Source organism: Peromyscus californicus, unplaced genomic scaffold (genome assembly GCF_007827085.1).
Source record: "Peromyscus californicus insignis strain IS unplaced genomic scaffold, ASM782708v3 Scaffold_15__1_contigs__length_86483966, whole genome shotgun sequence".
Taxonomy (NCBI): domain Eukaryota; kingdom Metazoa; phylum Chordata; class Mammalia; order Rodentia; family Cricetidae; genus Peromyscus; species Peromyscus californicus.
Window position 1 is genome coordinate 86,316,730 of NW_026294447.1, and position 15,404 is coordinate 86,332,133.

Genomic DNA, 15,404 nt, shown 5'->3' on the forward strand with positions numbered 1-15,404 from the left:
TTACACTGCATTATCTCGTGCTCATGAGCACACACACACAAATAAATGTAAAAGATAAAACTTTTGGTCGCTAACACTGCAACAACAGGTGAGTAGATAGGTAGATAAAATCTTGAAAGAAAATGTGGTATAAATATTTAAGATAGATGATGATTAAAACTGTTGTACTAAGTATAACTTTGGCGTCTTGCTCTGTAGAAACCCTGTACTTTGGTATTGAAACATAGCATTGCTGTTATAGGAGAACCCATCCCTCCACGGACTTTGACTGAGGCAGGCACAATGGCACTTTGCTACAGTGCTGCTTGGGATGCACGAGTTATCACTAGTGCTTGGTGGGTGTACCATCATCAGGTAATAAGGGCTGTGGTCCATTTTCTTAATCTCTTGAGCTATACCTCATTACAAATGGTTAGGCTATAGAAGGTAGACAGAGAAAAATATATGCATACCAGGTGGCAAGTGCTGTGAAGAAAAAAACCAAATTTCTCCTTTGGGTTTTTGAGGCAGGGTCTCCCTGTGTAGCCTTGGCTGGCCTGGAACTTGCTGTGTAGACCAGGCTGGTCACAAAGATGATCTACCTGCCTCTGCTTCCCGAGTGCTGGGATTAAAGGTACACAGCACCACATCTAGCTCAATTCAAATTTTTCTGAATTCTCTTTTGCCCTTCCTTAGAAACTAGGTCTAACTTGTGTTTTATGTATTCATTTGGTTTTAGTGATTGCCCTTCTTTATGTTCAGTGTTGTTGGGTTTGCTTTTGTATACATGTTTGATTTTGTTTTTGTCATACTGGAGAGTGCACTTAGAGACTCATACATTCTAAGCAAGTGCCCTTAGCCCCTTTATTACTTTTACTTTGTGAGGAGATCTAAGCTCCTCCAGCTGGCAGTGAACTCACTGTATCCCACACAGAATTTGAACTCTCAGTCCCCCACCTCAGCCGTCCAGATAGCTGGGATTTCAGGCCTGTGCCACCAAGCTCAGCTGTTAGTGCTCTTTGATATTACCATCTCATAGTTGACTTCCCATTGCAAATAGATCTACATTTTCAAGAGTTATAGTTAATAATGATGCATTAATTCTACAAGAATCAGAAATTATGTGGTGATTAAAGAATAACATCCTTGAGATTTATTTCATTTTATACTTATGTTATTTGCTATTCTGTGATGTGGTTTTAGGAAATTAATATACTTGAGGGATAATACTTTATTTATTTATTTTAAGGCCTTTGTTTAAAATTTATTACGAATACAGTGTTCCATCTTCATGTTGCCTGCACACCGGAAGAGGGCACCAGATCTCATTATAGATGATTGTGAACCACCATGTGGTTGCTGGGAATTGAACTCAGGACCTCCGGAAGAGCAGCCAGTGTTCTTAACCTCTGAGCCATCTCTCCAGCCCAGGGATAATACTTTATACCTCTACTATTAATTAAAGTAGTTTTCTAACTGCTTATAACTAATAAAATACACTCAAATTTAGAAAATTCACAAATATGTAAAATCTTTGGAATAAGCTCGCTCACTTTGTTTTACCAAACTACATTTTTAAAAATTCTGTTATCTTTATTTCCTTCTAGGAAAAGCTGTTTTAGCAGCTGGGGAGGTGGCTCGGTCAGTAAAGACCCTTGTCATCAAGCTTGATGACCTGAGGTCAGTCCCTGGGACCCAAGTGCTGGGAGGGGAGAGCCAAGTCCTTGCAAGCTGTCTTTTGACCTCTACAGTGCGGTGTGTACACACACACACACACACACACACACACACACACACACACACACACACACTTTTAAATTGTTAAAGTTTGGGAGCTGGAAAGATGGATTACAGGTTAAGAGCTCTGACTGCTCTTCCAGAGGTCCTGAGTTCAATTCCCAGGAACCACATGGTGGCTCACAGCCATCTACAGTGAGCTCTCTGGTGCCCTCTTCTGGTGTATGTATACATACTAAATAAAGAAATCTTTTTGAAGGAAGGAAGGAAGGAAGGGAGGGAGGGAGGGAGGGAAGGAAGGGAAGGAGGGAAGGAAGGAAAGGAAGGAAAGGAAGGAAGGAAGGAAGGAAGGAAGGAAGGAAGGAAGGAAGGGAAGGAAGGGAGGGAAGGAAGGGAAGGAAGGGAGGGAAGGAAGGAAGGAAGGGAGGGAAGGGAGGGAAGGAAGGAAGGAAGGAAGGAAGGAAGGAAGGAAGGAAGGAAGGAAGGAAGGAAGGAAGGAAGGACTTTCAAAGCCAGGCATGGTGGTGGATGCCTTTAATCTCAGCACTCTTGAGTTTGAGGCAAGTAGCTTAGTCTATAGAGTGAGTTCCAGGACAGCCAGGGCTACACAGAGAAACTCGGTCTCGAGAAACCAAAACCACAAACAAAACAAAACTTTCAAAATATTTTTTTAAGGAAAAGAAAAGCTGTTTTACTATCAAAAAGAATCCTGGGAAAGGATTTTAGTGACTGTAGCTTTATCTTCCAGTAAGGTTTTGTGCTAAGCTTATTAAACTTATTCTTTTCTCATTATATCCTATGCTGGAAGAAAAAGCTAGTTCCAATCTAGTCCATGTCATTTTATTGGACTAGTAGATCTTTTGTTATTTCTTTATAATGTTGTCAAGTATATCTATCATTGGGAGGATATATCTGTGTCTGCAGTGTTGAGAATTTTTGCTAAATTATAAAGTTTTCAGGACTTAGAGTTGCTTGCTTGAATATGATTATTTGTTCCTCTTGGGTAGAAAATTTTTGAAAAGAACATCTTAGGAGACTAAAGGTGCAATTCATTTGGGTAGAAGGCCTTCCTAGCATGCACAAAGCCCTGGCTTTAATCCCCAGCACCACTTACAGGAGGCATGGGAGGCACAATGGTAATCCCAGCGTTTGGAGGTGGAGGGACTTGAAATTCAAGGTTGTCTTGAGTTACATAGCAAGTTCAAGGCCAGCCTGTAAGAACTGAGGCCTGTCTCACTTCTTTCTTTAGATAAGAATATCATGCATTCTTGTGTTCCTCAGGTGTCTAAAACAGCACCAACAGGAGAATATTTGACAACAGGAAGCTTCATGATAAGAGGTAATAGCTTAATATGAAAAATACCCTTAACTTGTATTATGAAGGCAAGAGCCATTTTACAGATATTCTTAAGTAGAAATGAACTGCTGTAATTGCACATACAACGTTATGTATAGGAAATAAGGGAATTTTTCCTTGGCATGGCAAATTCAGCATTTGTCATCATCACACATTTATTGATGAATAAGATAAGAATTACAGCCTGACCTTTTAAAATTAAAAAAAAAAATAGATTATTATGGTTCTGACAAACCCAAAAGGTGGGAGCAAGTATTCGTACTTTTTCTTGATAATTATTCCTATACATAATACTAAGTATTTTAAATGCTTATGTCTAGTACAAAGTAAAGATGGATATAATCATTGGTATATAATACTTTCAGATAAAAAAGTGGAGAAAACTGATTTTTATAACACTAATATGTATTATCTTTTACAGGAAAAAAGAATTTCCTTCCTCCTTCGTATCTAATGATGGGGTTTAGCTTCCTTTTTAAGGTACTCATCTTGACTTTCTGTGGGCTTACTTTATATATACTCTCACTAAAGTTCAGCAGTGAGGAAGAACTCTTTCTCCAGGTAGATGAGTCTTGTGTTTGGAGACATCGAGGTGAACGGAAAGTCAGAGCCCAGGATGAAGACATGGAAACGCTGACAAGCTGCACCAGTGACCTCATGTCGGAAGAGATGGAACCACTAGGTAGTTGACGTGCTATAGTAAATGGCTTGTGATGTGTGTCTGTGTGTTCATGTGCACGTGTGTGGGAAGCCAGAGGACAGCACTGTCTGCTTTCTCTGGAGACTGAGCTTCTTTCTGTCTGGAGCTTGCTGATTAGGCAAGGCTGTCTGGAGCGAGACTGCTCCTTATTACCATCGCTGTTGGGGTTACAAGTGCGTGCCACCACACCTGGTTTGTTGTTGGTCTCCCCGTCACATGGTCTCCTGAAAGAGAAGCACTTGACCAACTGAATTGTCATCTCCCCGCCAGGCTTGTGACTTTGTTTTCCTCCTGAGACGACTGTAGCTCTGGCTTACCTGGAGCTTATCATATGGATCAGATGGCATTGAACTTGCATCAATCCTTGTGGCTTTGTCTCTCAGTGCTAGGATTCTAGAATTCATCATCAGATCTAGTCAAGCCTCGTGAGGTTCACTCTCGGGTTTTATTTCTAAATCTTAAGAAATTGTGTCTTTTCTGTGATAACCAGAATTTCAAAAGTAGCCCAAAGTACTATCAGTTTTACTGATTTTCGTTTCTGGAAATGCTGAATTTTTTTATACTAGGGATTGAAAAAATATTCTAATGAATTAAAAAATAGTTAATGAAATACATCACCAAAATACTTTTGGTAAAACTTGAGCATTTAATGGATATCTTGTAAATATATTTAACAGATAAACTTGGATAAATATGAATTAACATTTCTTTTTGGGTTTAGGAGTTAGAAGTGATAGGAAGATGAATTTATCTCAAGTATAATTTCTAATATGAGAGTTTTGGTTCAGGCCAGGCTTTTGACTACCATCCTGACTCAGTTTTCAAATTCTGATATTACAGGTATAAGCCAGTATGCCCAGCTTTGATTGATTTTTTTTTTTTTAAATAATATATTTGCCTCAAGTAGAGAGATCTACTACCTAGAGAAAGGGTACCGTGAACTACTTCTGTGGTTATCCTCTCTCCTAGGGTCATTCCTTTTTGGAGTCATATTGCATTGCTTAATTTAAAACTACTGTGTATTAGAGTCTATTGATTGATGCCTACCATTTCCCTGTCATAAAGTGATATATGAATAACAATAATATATATTACTTAATTTCATGATAATCCTTGAAAGATGGCAATCGGACCCAGTTATTAGTATTAGTATTCTTTCACTTAAGTGTGAAATTAGTTATATAATGAATGTGTCTTGGATTTCATTTGCAAATTAATAAAACTGTAGAATTCATACAACTACTTTTACCGTCTTGCCTTTTAGAAGTAGCTGTGGCAGAAAACTTAGGTTTGTTACAGAAATAATAGCAATGTCCATCTGTGGTAGAATGATCTTGGTCATGTCAGAACTGTCCTTTTGTCAGAATAGAGTATAATACATTGTGGAGATGACCAGGAAGTTTTGGTGACCTTTTGGGCAACCTAGGAATCGTTGGGATCGAGTGGCTTCGGTGGGAGCTGCATCCTGACTTTCCTTTGGACTTCTACAGACGGGGGTGACAGCAGTGAAGAGGAGAGAGAGGAGCTCCATGGAACTCCTGCAGAAGGAGAACTCGGGACTCAGCTCCAACGGGAGGACGTGGCTGCTCAGAGTGGCCGGGATGAAGTAAGTGAGGAATTGATACCTGAAGAAAGCTCTGAAGATGAAGAAGCCAACAAAGTCACGAAAGATGAGGAGCCGGTTGGTGAGACGAAGGGTGAGGAAGAGGAGGAGGAGGAGGAGGAGGAGGACACCTTCGATTATCCTGACACCACCATTGACCTGTCCCACCTGCAGTCCCAGAGGTAACTGTGGACAGAGTGGAGTTCCTTTATAGACTGGAAATGGTGTTGAGGGAGCCCATAAAACAGTGTCCCTAAGATGACTTCACCATGTTACGTCACGCGGGGTTATGCAGGTCCTTTCACCCTCCTCTGTGTTTTGACTTTGTCAGCATTTGATTGGTCTCCTGCTGGAAGGCCCAGGACCACAGGAAAAAAGTACATAAAGTAGCCAAAGTAGGTCAGACTAGAAACAAGCAGGCTCCGGATGTGCTCAGTGGTAGAGTGTTTGCTTGGCGTGCTTAGAAACCTGGGATTAAACCGGCATTGCAAAAGCAAATTATGACATTTTCAGGAAGATTAATGGATCTGGAAAATGAAATATTAAGCAAAGTGATCCAAACTCAGAAAGACAAAAGCCACATTCTCTCCTATATGCAGATCTTTGTCTCTATGTCTATAGAAATGGGTATGGAGTAAAGCCTAAAACTCTAGAAAGGAGGCCAGGAGAGGGTCAAAATAAATGATGAAGAAGCATGGAATCCCCGGGGGCGGTGCAAAAGGACCCAGACCGTGACAGAGGAAGAGAGACTGCAGTGAGGGGTTCCTAGAGGAGCCAGGAGATGGTGGGAGAGAAGACTACTAAAACGTTGATTGGAAAATACTGCAGCGATGGCAGGGCCAGGAGATAGATGACTCAGAAGAAAGTATTGCTTTTGTAGGGTGCCTGAGCTTGGTTCCCAGCACCCCTGCTGGACCATTCACAACTGCCTGTTACTCCAGCTTCAGGGAATCCAGGGCTGTCTTCTGGTTACCTCCACTCATTTGCACATACAGACACATAGACGTAATTAAATATCAATCTTAAAGCTGAGTGTAGTGGCACATACCTTTAGTCTCAGCAGAGGTGGTAGTCTGCTCTACAGAGTGAGTTCCAGAACAGTGCTACACAGAGAAACCTTGTCTCACAAATCAGTCAATCTTTTGTTTGTTTGTTTTTGTTTTCAAGACAGAGTTTCTCTGTGTGGCCCTGGCTGTCCTGGATCTCGCTCTCTAGACAAGGCTGGCCTCGAACTCACAGAGATCCACCTGCCTCTGCCTCCCAAGTGCTGGGATTAAAGGCAGGCACCACCACAGAAGATAATTTTTTATTGTTGGTTTGTTTTTTGTTTAAAGCATTATTAGTAGAAGTCAGACAGATCAAAATTAAGTCTTTAGGGTGTGTCCTTTTTTTTTTTTTTTTTTTTTTTTTGGTTTTGTGTCCTTGAGTAAGCTACTTTAAGCACTGATTTCTATCTTAGAAAATGGAGTATCCCTTTCACAGGGTTTCGGTGAAGATTCGTGCACAGCATCTAGCAGCAGCTAGCACAGAGTGAGATATCAGCTGTACAAGTGGGTGTAATGCTGCGTACCTGAGATTGGAAGAGCAAAAGTTCAAGGTCATCCCCAGCTACATAGAGAGTTCAAGGACTGTTTGTCTCTAAAAGATTTAATACATGTTACATGAAGAATGTATATAAAAGCATGGGAAGATGATTTGGTTGTGTTTTGTCAAATTTGAAGGTTTGTAGGATTTTAAGTAAGATGGGAGTTTGAGGACTTAACTGAATGGCTTTCATAGGCTAGTAAATTCTTTTGTTTTCATAGGCCTCTGCAGAAACTGGCTTCCAAGGAAGAACCTTCTAATTCAGTAAGCTGTTTTTGAAGTTACGTTTAAAAAAAAATTGTGTTTCTCTGAATAATTTTCTCTTAAAATTTACCTTTTGAAAAAAATAATAGTAATGGTCTCATGATTCCTTGTTTTTGTTTTAATAGAATGACAGTAAGTCACAGAGCCGAAGACATTTGTCAGCCAAGGAAAGAAGGTAAAAGTGCTTTATGACTGAAAGGGTGAAAATGTGTGCTGTATGAGCGTGATAACCTTATTGATCCCCAGTTCTCATTGTAGGAGAGAACTGACTCCTGAGGGTTGTCCTCTGATCTCCACATGTATGCCATAGCATGTGTGTGCCTGTATTCACACATCATCTACACAGAAAATAACCAATAAATCTAATCTTTAAAATAACTTAGCTAACACATATTTGACTATTTTGAAGACTCCTTAATCACTAAAATTCTTTTTTGTTGCTGTTTTGTTTTTCAAAACAGGGGTTTTTTTGTGTAGCCCTGACTGTCCTGAACTTGCTTCTATAGACCAGGCTGACCTAGATCTCAGAGATGCACCTGCCTCTGCCTCCCTAGTACTGGGATGAAAGGCGTGTGCCACCACCATTGGGGACTAGAGAGATGGCTCAGTGGTTAAGAGCACTGGCTGCTCTTCCAGAGGTCCTGAGTTTGATTCCCAGCAACCACATGGTAGCTCACCACCATCTATAGTGATCTGATGCCCTCTTCTGGCATAAAGACCTACATGCAGGTAGAGCACTCATAAAATAAATACATAAATCTTAACAGAAGAAAAAAAAAGGCATGTACTACCACTGCCTGGCTATCAGCAAGATTCTTTTTGTCCAACTCTAATGTGGTTTTTTTGTATCTAAGACTCATCTGTGATAGGTGAGATAAATAAGTAGTAAAACAGACCTTTTATTATGTAACCATGTACAGTGATTATAGAACATTACAGATATAAGTTTTTAAAAATTCATTTATAGTAGTTGTACAGGTTAATGAATTTCACTGTGATATTTCCATACATTTCTATACCATGCTTTGATTTTTTTAAATTATTTATCTTTTAAATTTTAAGTGCATTGGTGTTTTGTCTGCATGTATGTCTGTGTGAGGGTATTCTGTTCTCTGGAACTGGAGTTACAGACAGTTGGGAGTGCCATGTGGGTGCTGGGAATTGAACCCTGGGTCCTCTGGAAGAGCAGTCGGTCATATTCTTAACCACTAAGCCATCTCTCTAGGCCCCATGCTTTGATCTTATTTCCCTTTTCTCTCCTACCCTCTCTTGCCCTTCCCTTTTTCCCCCCTCTTTAATTCTAGGATATTAATAAGAATAAATAGAAATTTTTAAAATTAACTAGGAAAATTTTGAATAACACAAAAGCCTAGAGATGGATTAGGTAAGTAAAGTATTTGTCAGGTGTGCGTAAGGACCTGTGTTCCAATTCTTAGTCCTCTTGTAGAAAGCTGAGCACATCAGTGAGCACATGTTGTCTCAGTAATAGGAGGGAAAAACAGGAGGTTTCTTGGGTCTTGCTGGCTGGCCAGCTTAGTCATAAACCAAAAAGATAAAGAAACTCCCAGTTCAGTGGGAGATCCTGCCTCAAGGGGATAAGGCAGAGTTTGATGGAGCAGAACACTTACCGTCCTCTGAACTCTCCATGCACAGACACACAAGTATACCTAGCCGGGCGGTGGTGGCGCACGCCTTTAATCCGAGAACTCGTGAGGCAGAGGCAGGCGGATCTTTGTGAGTTCAAGGCCAGCCTGGTCTACAGAGCAAGATCCAGGAAAGGCACAAAGCTACACAGACAAATCCTGTCTCGAAAAACCAAAACCAAACCAAAACAAAAACAAGAAATATACCTTAGATATTTTAGCAGGGAGGTACTTGAAGGTAAAGAGAGACTCCAAGGAGAACTACCACTAAAACAAGGACAGAGAGGTTTGGAAGTAAAATGTATATGTGATACTTTGGAAAAATGATAAATAGACTTGAGGGGAAAGAAAAAGTTTGTGTATATGTTATAAAGTCATAGATGGTTAGATTAGAAGGTAAATTTAGATTAAAAATAAGAGGACTTGGAAATTTATTTTACAAGTGATATTAGGGGAAATTTGGAAATTTTTCAGTGGGACTATGACTTAGGTAAGGAAACAGAAAGTTTTAAGGAATACAGAGGAAGTCTAAGAGCAGTGAGGACCTGGACTAAGATAATAGCATTGGGAATAGAAAGATGCCAAAGCAACAGAATGTACCCTTCTTCCTTAATGTGTTTATGTTTGGATACACTTATTTATTCCACCAGCTAGTCAACAAATGTATCAAATATCCAAGATCTGGCAAAGCCATGCTGATAGAATACTAGAAGTCCCGGTGTCTGCCTATCAGTTGAATAAATGAATGTGTAGTTGAGGAGGGATAAGCAGAAGTTATAAGAGTAAGAGCTAGACATGTTAAATGTAATTTTACTATGTTAAAGTTAAAACCTTCTTTTTTGAAAAAGAAGAAAAGGGGAAGTGCTGTGGATATCGTTCTATATAAATAAACACTGATTGGCCAATAGCCAGACAGGAAGTATAGGTGAGACTAACAGGAGAATTGAGGAAACAGGAAGGGAAGGGAGAGACCGGCTGGAGCCGCCGCCAGGACAAGGAAGATGTAAGGTACCGGTAAGCCACGAGCCACGTGGCAAAGTATAGATTAATAGAAATGGGCTGAATATAAGAGTAAGAGCTGGACAATGATAGGCCTGAGCTAAGGGCCAAGCAGTTTAAATAATGTAAGAGTCTGTGTGTTTATTTTATAAGTGGGCTCTGGGACTGGCGGGACTTGGCGGGAGCTGAAGAGAAATTCTCCAGCTACAAGAAGTAATATTTTTGAATCTAGATGACAGAATGATAAATCTTTGAAAGATTTTTCAGTTCTTTCTTACCTGATAATGTGAGCCTCTTTGTATGCAGTGGTCTGGTGATTATTAAGTTAAAGAGGCAAACATTGTGCTGTTCCCCTTTCCTTTACACATTTTTAGGGCACATTTGACATTCTTTTTTTTTTTTTTTTAAAGATTTATTTATTTATTATGTATACAGCATGTATGACTGCAGGCCAGAAGAGGGCGCCAGATCTCATTACAGATGGTTGTGAGCCACCATGTGGTCACTGGGAATTGAACTCAGGACCTCTGGAAGAGCAGTCAGTGCTCTTAACCTCTGAGCCATCTCTCCAGCCCCACATTTGACATTCTTAAAATTGGGTATTTCTGCTTGGTTTCTATTTAGAGAAATGAAAAAGAAAAAGCTTCCAAGTGACTCAGGGGATTTGGAAGTGATGGACGGGAAGGACAAAGAAAAGGAAAATGCTGTGCACACTGAAGCTTACCAGAACACCAGCAGAAATGCTGCAGCTGGGCAGCCCATGAAAAGAGGACAGAAGGTAAGAAGTGTGCTTCTGAAGGATCCGACAGTGGAGTGTGGCTCGCGGGTGAAGACCCAGGTCCAAGTCCAGCACTTGCGTGGCCAGTTCCAGGAGCTCCAACCCCCTTTGCTGGTCTCTGGGGGGCACCAGGCATGCAAGTGGTGCACAGATACACATGCAGGCAGAACACCCATATACATACAGTAACTTCTAAGTGTTTTTAATTCTGAGACTGAAAGCTGGAAAGGTAAGACTGGACCTGATGCAGGTGTCCCGGGAAAGAGCTTCTGCTAACACATACCAACTTCCTGATGTTAAACGTAGCTGAGAAGTCCTGAGTGCTAGCACGGAGGCTGACACGGTAGAGAACACCTCCCTTCGTTGTTGCTGCACTGGGATTTGAAAGTTGGACAAGGCAGTAATTGTGATGTAGATGTCATGTCCTCACTGTGCCAGGACCATCCCAGGGGCCATCATTTGCTTCAGACAGTGGGAAGCAGGAAACAGGAGATGCATGTTCTGACAAGAGGGCTGCCAGTGTGTGTCACTAACAACCTAAGTCACCTGTGGAGTCACTTAGAGGAGCCTGCTCAGTTCTGGCCCTCCACCTACTCAGGGATCCACTGGACCTCTTGTACCATTCTTGCAGAGGAGCCCAAGAAGGAAGGCTCGTAGACAGTGGGAGAAGGGCACTTGTATTGCAAATAAGTTGTGGTGATTTACCCTTACTTGTATATCTGTCTGCTGTCTCATATGGCAGATTCCATAAGGGATGAGGGCTATGGTATACTCATCTTCCTGTCCTCCATACTGATTGTTCTTTACAATGGTTGGTGCCTTGTTCAAAAGCTATTTGATAGAATGAAGGAGGCATTTAAAATAATAATGGTTTATTGCTTTTTTTCCCCAAATCTTTTGATTTCAGAGTAAAATGAAAAAAATGAAGGAAAAATACAAAGACCAGGATGAAGAAGATCGTGAACTTATTATGAAATTGCTAGCAGTGAGTAACATCTTAAATCATTTCTCTTGGTTTTCATTGGGCATCTAGGCTATGATAAACATTTAAAACCTTAACAATATTTGGGCCAGTGAGGTGGCTCAGTGGCTAAAGGCACTTGTCACCAAGCTTGGCAGCCTGAATTTAGCTCCTAGAACTCACATGTTCAAAGGCAAAAACTAACTCCTCCATATTGTCCTCTGAACTCCACATGTATAATATGACATGGACACCCCTATACTCATAAACATACACAAAAATGTAAGGAAAAAGAAAAAAATGGATTCAAAACATTAAAATGATTTAAAAACCGTAGTAATAATTACATGGATTTTCCCCTTATGAATTCAAAGTCTGCAGGTTCAAACAAAGAAGAAAAGGGGAAGAAAGGAAAGAAAGGAAAAACGAAGGATGAACCTGTGAAGAAACAGCCACAGAGACCCACAGGTAGACCGCAGCGGGCTTTAGATGCCGTTCAGAAGGAACCTCCATCCCTTCAAGTTGTAACTCATGACTTACAAGACTTAGCTGTAGATGATCCTCAGGATGACAAGGTAAGTGTTCCCAAGTGGGGTGACCACAACCTGGGGTGACAAGGTTACAGTCTTCATCTTAGAAGCAAAGCCTCAGAGGCTAAAATTAGTTTCATAAAAATGTGCAGCCAATAAATTGATTAGAAACCTTTGGAAAATTAGTCTGGAGCTAGGAAGAAGGCATTTTATAAAATGCTTGCCACGGGGCCTTAGTTGTAGCCTCAGAACTAGGTGTAATTAATGTGCTTAGGATCCCCACACTCGGGAGGCTGTTGGCCAAGGAGCAGAGACCACTAAGCAGGCTCCAGGCCAGTGAAAGATCTTATCTTACAGTAGATGGTGTTCCTGATGACATCCAAGATTGCCCTCTGACCTCCCCAGAGGACACAAGTGTCCATGCACATAGCACACACAAAATAACAGTTTTATGGGAGAGGTTTCACATGATTTCTAAATGCCAGTGGAACTCAGTGAAAATAAGAGAAAGTATTGGGCTTATCTTGAGAAGAAAATAAGCTTCTACTTTCAAGCTTTTCTATAGGATTATAAGCTTTATCATGTTATATAATATTAAAAATAACTATATTATCAGGGGTTAGGTCTCAGTCATAGAAGCAGGAAGAACATTTTTTTCAGCTAAGGTAGTTACTTAATTGCTTTATCAAATAAATCATTTAAAAGCCACAGTTAAGTATATCTTTGTGCATAGATAACATTCTTGAAATGCTGAGCTTTTAAAAATACATCTGTATAAAGTATAGGCTGAGGGTTGTCACGTGTGATGATCACTGTAATCTGGACTCTGTACATGTGTATAAAGTACAGGCTGAGGGTTGTCACGTGTAATGATCACTGTAATCTGGACTCTGTCAGCTGTTTAACTGTTTTTAGTTAACTTGAATTACACCTTCACTAGTGAGACGTTTATAGGGATTTCTTGTCAGTAGCCTTTTTCCTCTACTGGACAGTGTTGTTATTGGTTCTAAATTTCATTTTGGTTCGCAAGTTTTTATACTATTACCATATCTGTAGTTTTATCTATAAACTTTAGGCTCAAAAATATCCATGCCAGATATGGTGACATATAGCTAGAATTCCAGCACTTCAAAAGCCAAAGCAGAATGAAGGAGCGCAAGTATGAGGCCACCTTAAGATAAGTAGCAAGTCATGCAAAGGGAAAAATTCCTAAGAGGTATCATTAATCTTCTTTCATGGGTGTGGATTATGGTCTAAATGCCAGTGTGGTAATATTAACAAGTGGAGCTTTAGGGGCCTGGCAGTAGTGGTGCACACCTTTAATCCCAGCACTCAGGAGGCAAAGAAAGGTGCATCTCTGTGAGTTTGAGGCCAGCATGGTCTTCAGAGTGAGTTCCAGGACAGCCAGGGCCACACAGAGGAACTCTGTCTCAAAAACAAACAAACAAACAAAAAAACAAAATAAATAAAGTCTCATGCGGCACAGACTGGTCCTAAACTTGCTGTTGCTGAGAAAACTCCTCATGCCTGGACCTTTTAGGGGCTGGGGTTACAAGTGTATGCTACCATACTCTACTAAGGTACCATTTTGAGGCAAGTCTTCACAAAACCTGCTGTCCTGATCTTGAACTTTTAGCCTGCAGAACTGTTAGGTGTAAATTTATTATTTAAATAGTTGTGCACTCTGAAGTCTCTTGTTACAGCAGCCTAAACAGACTGAGACTAGTTTGTCTCCAAATAGGTATTGTCCACATAACTTAAATACACAAAATTAAACTTACCTCAATATTGTTGGCAAACGTTTTTTTGAAGTTCTTTTTGTAAGATTATTTTCTGTACAAATATTGAACTTAGTTCTTACTTCAGGTTGTCTCTACAACTTAACACGACTTCAGCATATACTTTAAATAAAAGATTTTGTCACACTGATTAAAAAAACCTTATTTTTCTCTTTCAATGGCAATGCTTTCTAAAGTATTAAATACGTACACACTGATTCACTTTAGAGTCTTAGGGGACCTAAGTTGTATTCTACAATTTCCTATTTTATGAGTTACACAATAGCCTTATTATATCAATTTCTTTCTGCTTTTGGCTTATTGGTACAAAATTTCATATCTGACTTTAATCTTTATGTTTGGAACTAGGAAGAGCATGATCTGGATCAGCAAGGAAATGAGGTATGATTTGAGTGGGGGTTTCTGTCCATCTCACTGTAATCTCTGCCAGAATGGCTGATAGTATTCAGAACTGAAAAGTAAAGACAGCTGAAGGAACTGTGCAGATCTCAAGCTGTTCTTGTATTTGTTGTTTGACATACATTCTGAGAATGTAGCCCTGGCTGGCCTGGAACTTGCTTTGTGTTGTTGAAATATCTTGAACTCGAGATATGCCTGCCTCTGCCTCCTCGGAGCTGGGATTAAAGGTGTACATTACTGTACCTAGCCTGAAAATATTTTTTTTTTAAAGATTTATTTATTATGTATACAGTGTTCTGTCTGCATGCATGTCCACACACCAGAAGAGGGCACCAGATCTCATTATAGATGGTTGCCAGCCACCATGTGGTTGCTGGTAATTGAACTCGGGACCTCTGGAAGAGCAGTCAGTGCTCTTAATCTCTGAGCCATCTCTCCAGCCCCCCTGAAAATATTCTTTATCCCTCCCCTTCCTTTGTGCCTCAGTATTATTATTATTATTAGGATAATAATCACTTTTTAAAGTATTCTGTAAATTACTTTAAAGTTCAGCACCAAGTGTTTTGCCCTTGTAGATAGTCTACAAATGAGAACTAGTTTAAGGAGTTCTGAAAGTTCTCCTTAAGAACAGAGGAGGCAGCCGGGCAGTGGTGGCGCACGCCTTTAATCCCAGCACTCGGGAGGCAGAGGCAGGCAGATCTCTGTGAGTTCGAGGCTAGCCTGGTCTACAGAGCGAGATCCAGGAAAGGCACAAAGCTACACAGAGAAACCCTGTCTCGAAAAACCAAAAAAAAAAAAAAAAAGAACAGAGGAGGCTCAGCAGTTAAGAACACTGGCTGCCCTTCCAGAGGACCCAAGTTCAGTTCCCAGCCTCTACATGGGGCCACTCCAAACCAGCTGTAGCTTTAGCTTTAGAGGAGATTTGATGTCCTTTTCTGGTCTCCATGGGTGCACACAAGTACACACACACAATACACTCTCTCTCTGACACATAAACACACATACATTAAAAAGAGAGAGAGGCCGGGCAGTGGTGGCGCACGCCTTTAATCCCAGCACTCAGGAGGCAGA

The 15,404-nt window shown here is 40.5% G+C and overlaps 1 protein-coding gene across 3 annotated transcripts in view; it reads left to right on the forward strand.

Moving 5' to 3' along the window:
* Nemf (nuclear export mediator factor) overlaps positions 1 to 15,404 on the forward strand; it is a 60,019-nt gene that overhangs the window by 42,309 nt on the left and 2,306 nt on the right. For 2 of the 3 annotated variants that reach the window (XM_052739683.1, XM_052739684.1), the window contains 11 exons: positions 242 to 354; positions 2,998 to 3,055; positions 3,495 to 3,553; positions 3,635 to 3,755; positions 5,264 to 5,558; positions 7,182 to 7,224; positions 7,350 to 7,399; positions 10,491 to 10,644; positions 11,552 to 11,629; positions 11,980 to 12,180; positions 14,283 to 14,315. In XM_052739683.1, the coding sequence (XP_052595643.1) occupies positions 242 to 354; positions 2,998 to 3,055; positions 3,495 to 3,553; positions 3,635 to 3,755; positions 5,264 to 5,558; positions 7,182 to 7,224; positions 7,350 to 7,399; positions 10,491 to 10,644; positions 11,552 to 11,629; positions 11,980 to 12,180; positions 14,283 to 14,315 (1,205 nt within the window). Of the gene's footprint in view, positions 1 to 241; positions 355 to 2,997; positions 3,056 to 3,494; positions 3,554 to 3,634; positions 3,756 to 5,263; positions 5,559 to 7,181; positions 7,225 to 7,349; positions 7,400 to 10,490; positions 10,645 to 11,551; positions 11,630 to 11,979; positions 12,181 to 13,210; positions 14,316 to 15,404 lie in introns of all 3 variants that reach the window. The other variant, XR_008218547.1, reaches the window with a different exon arrangement.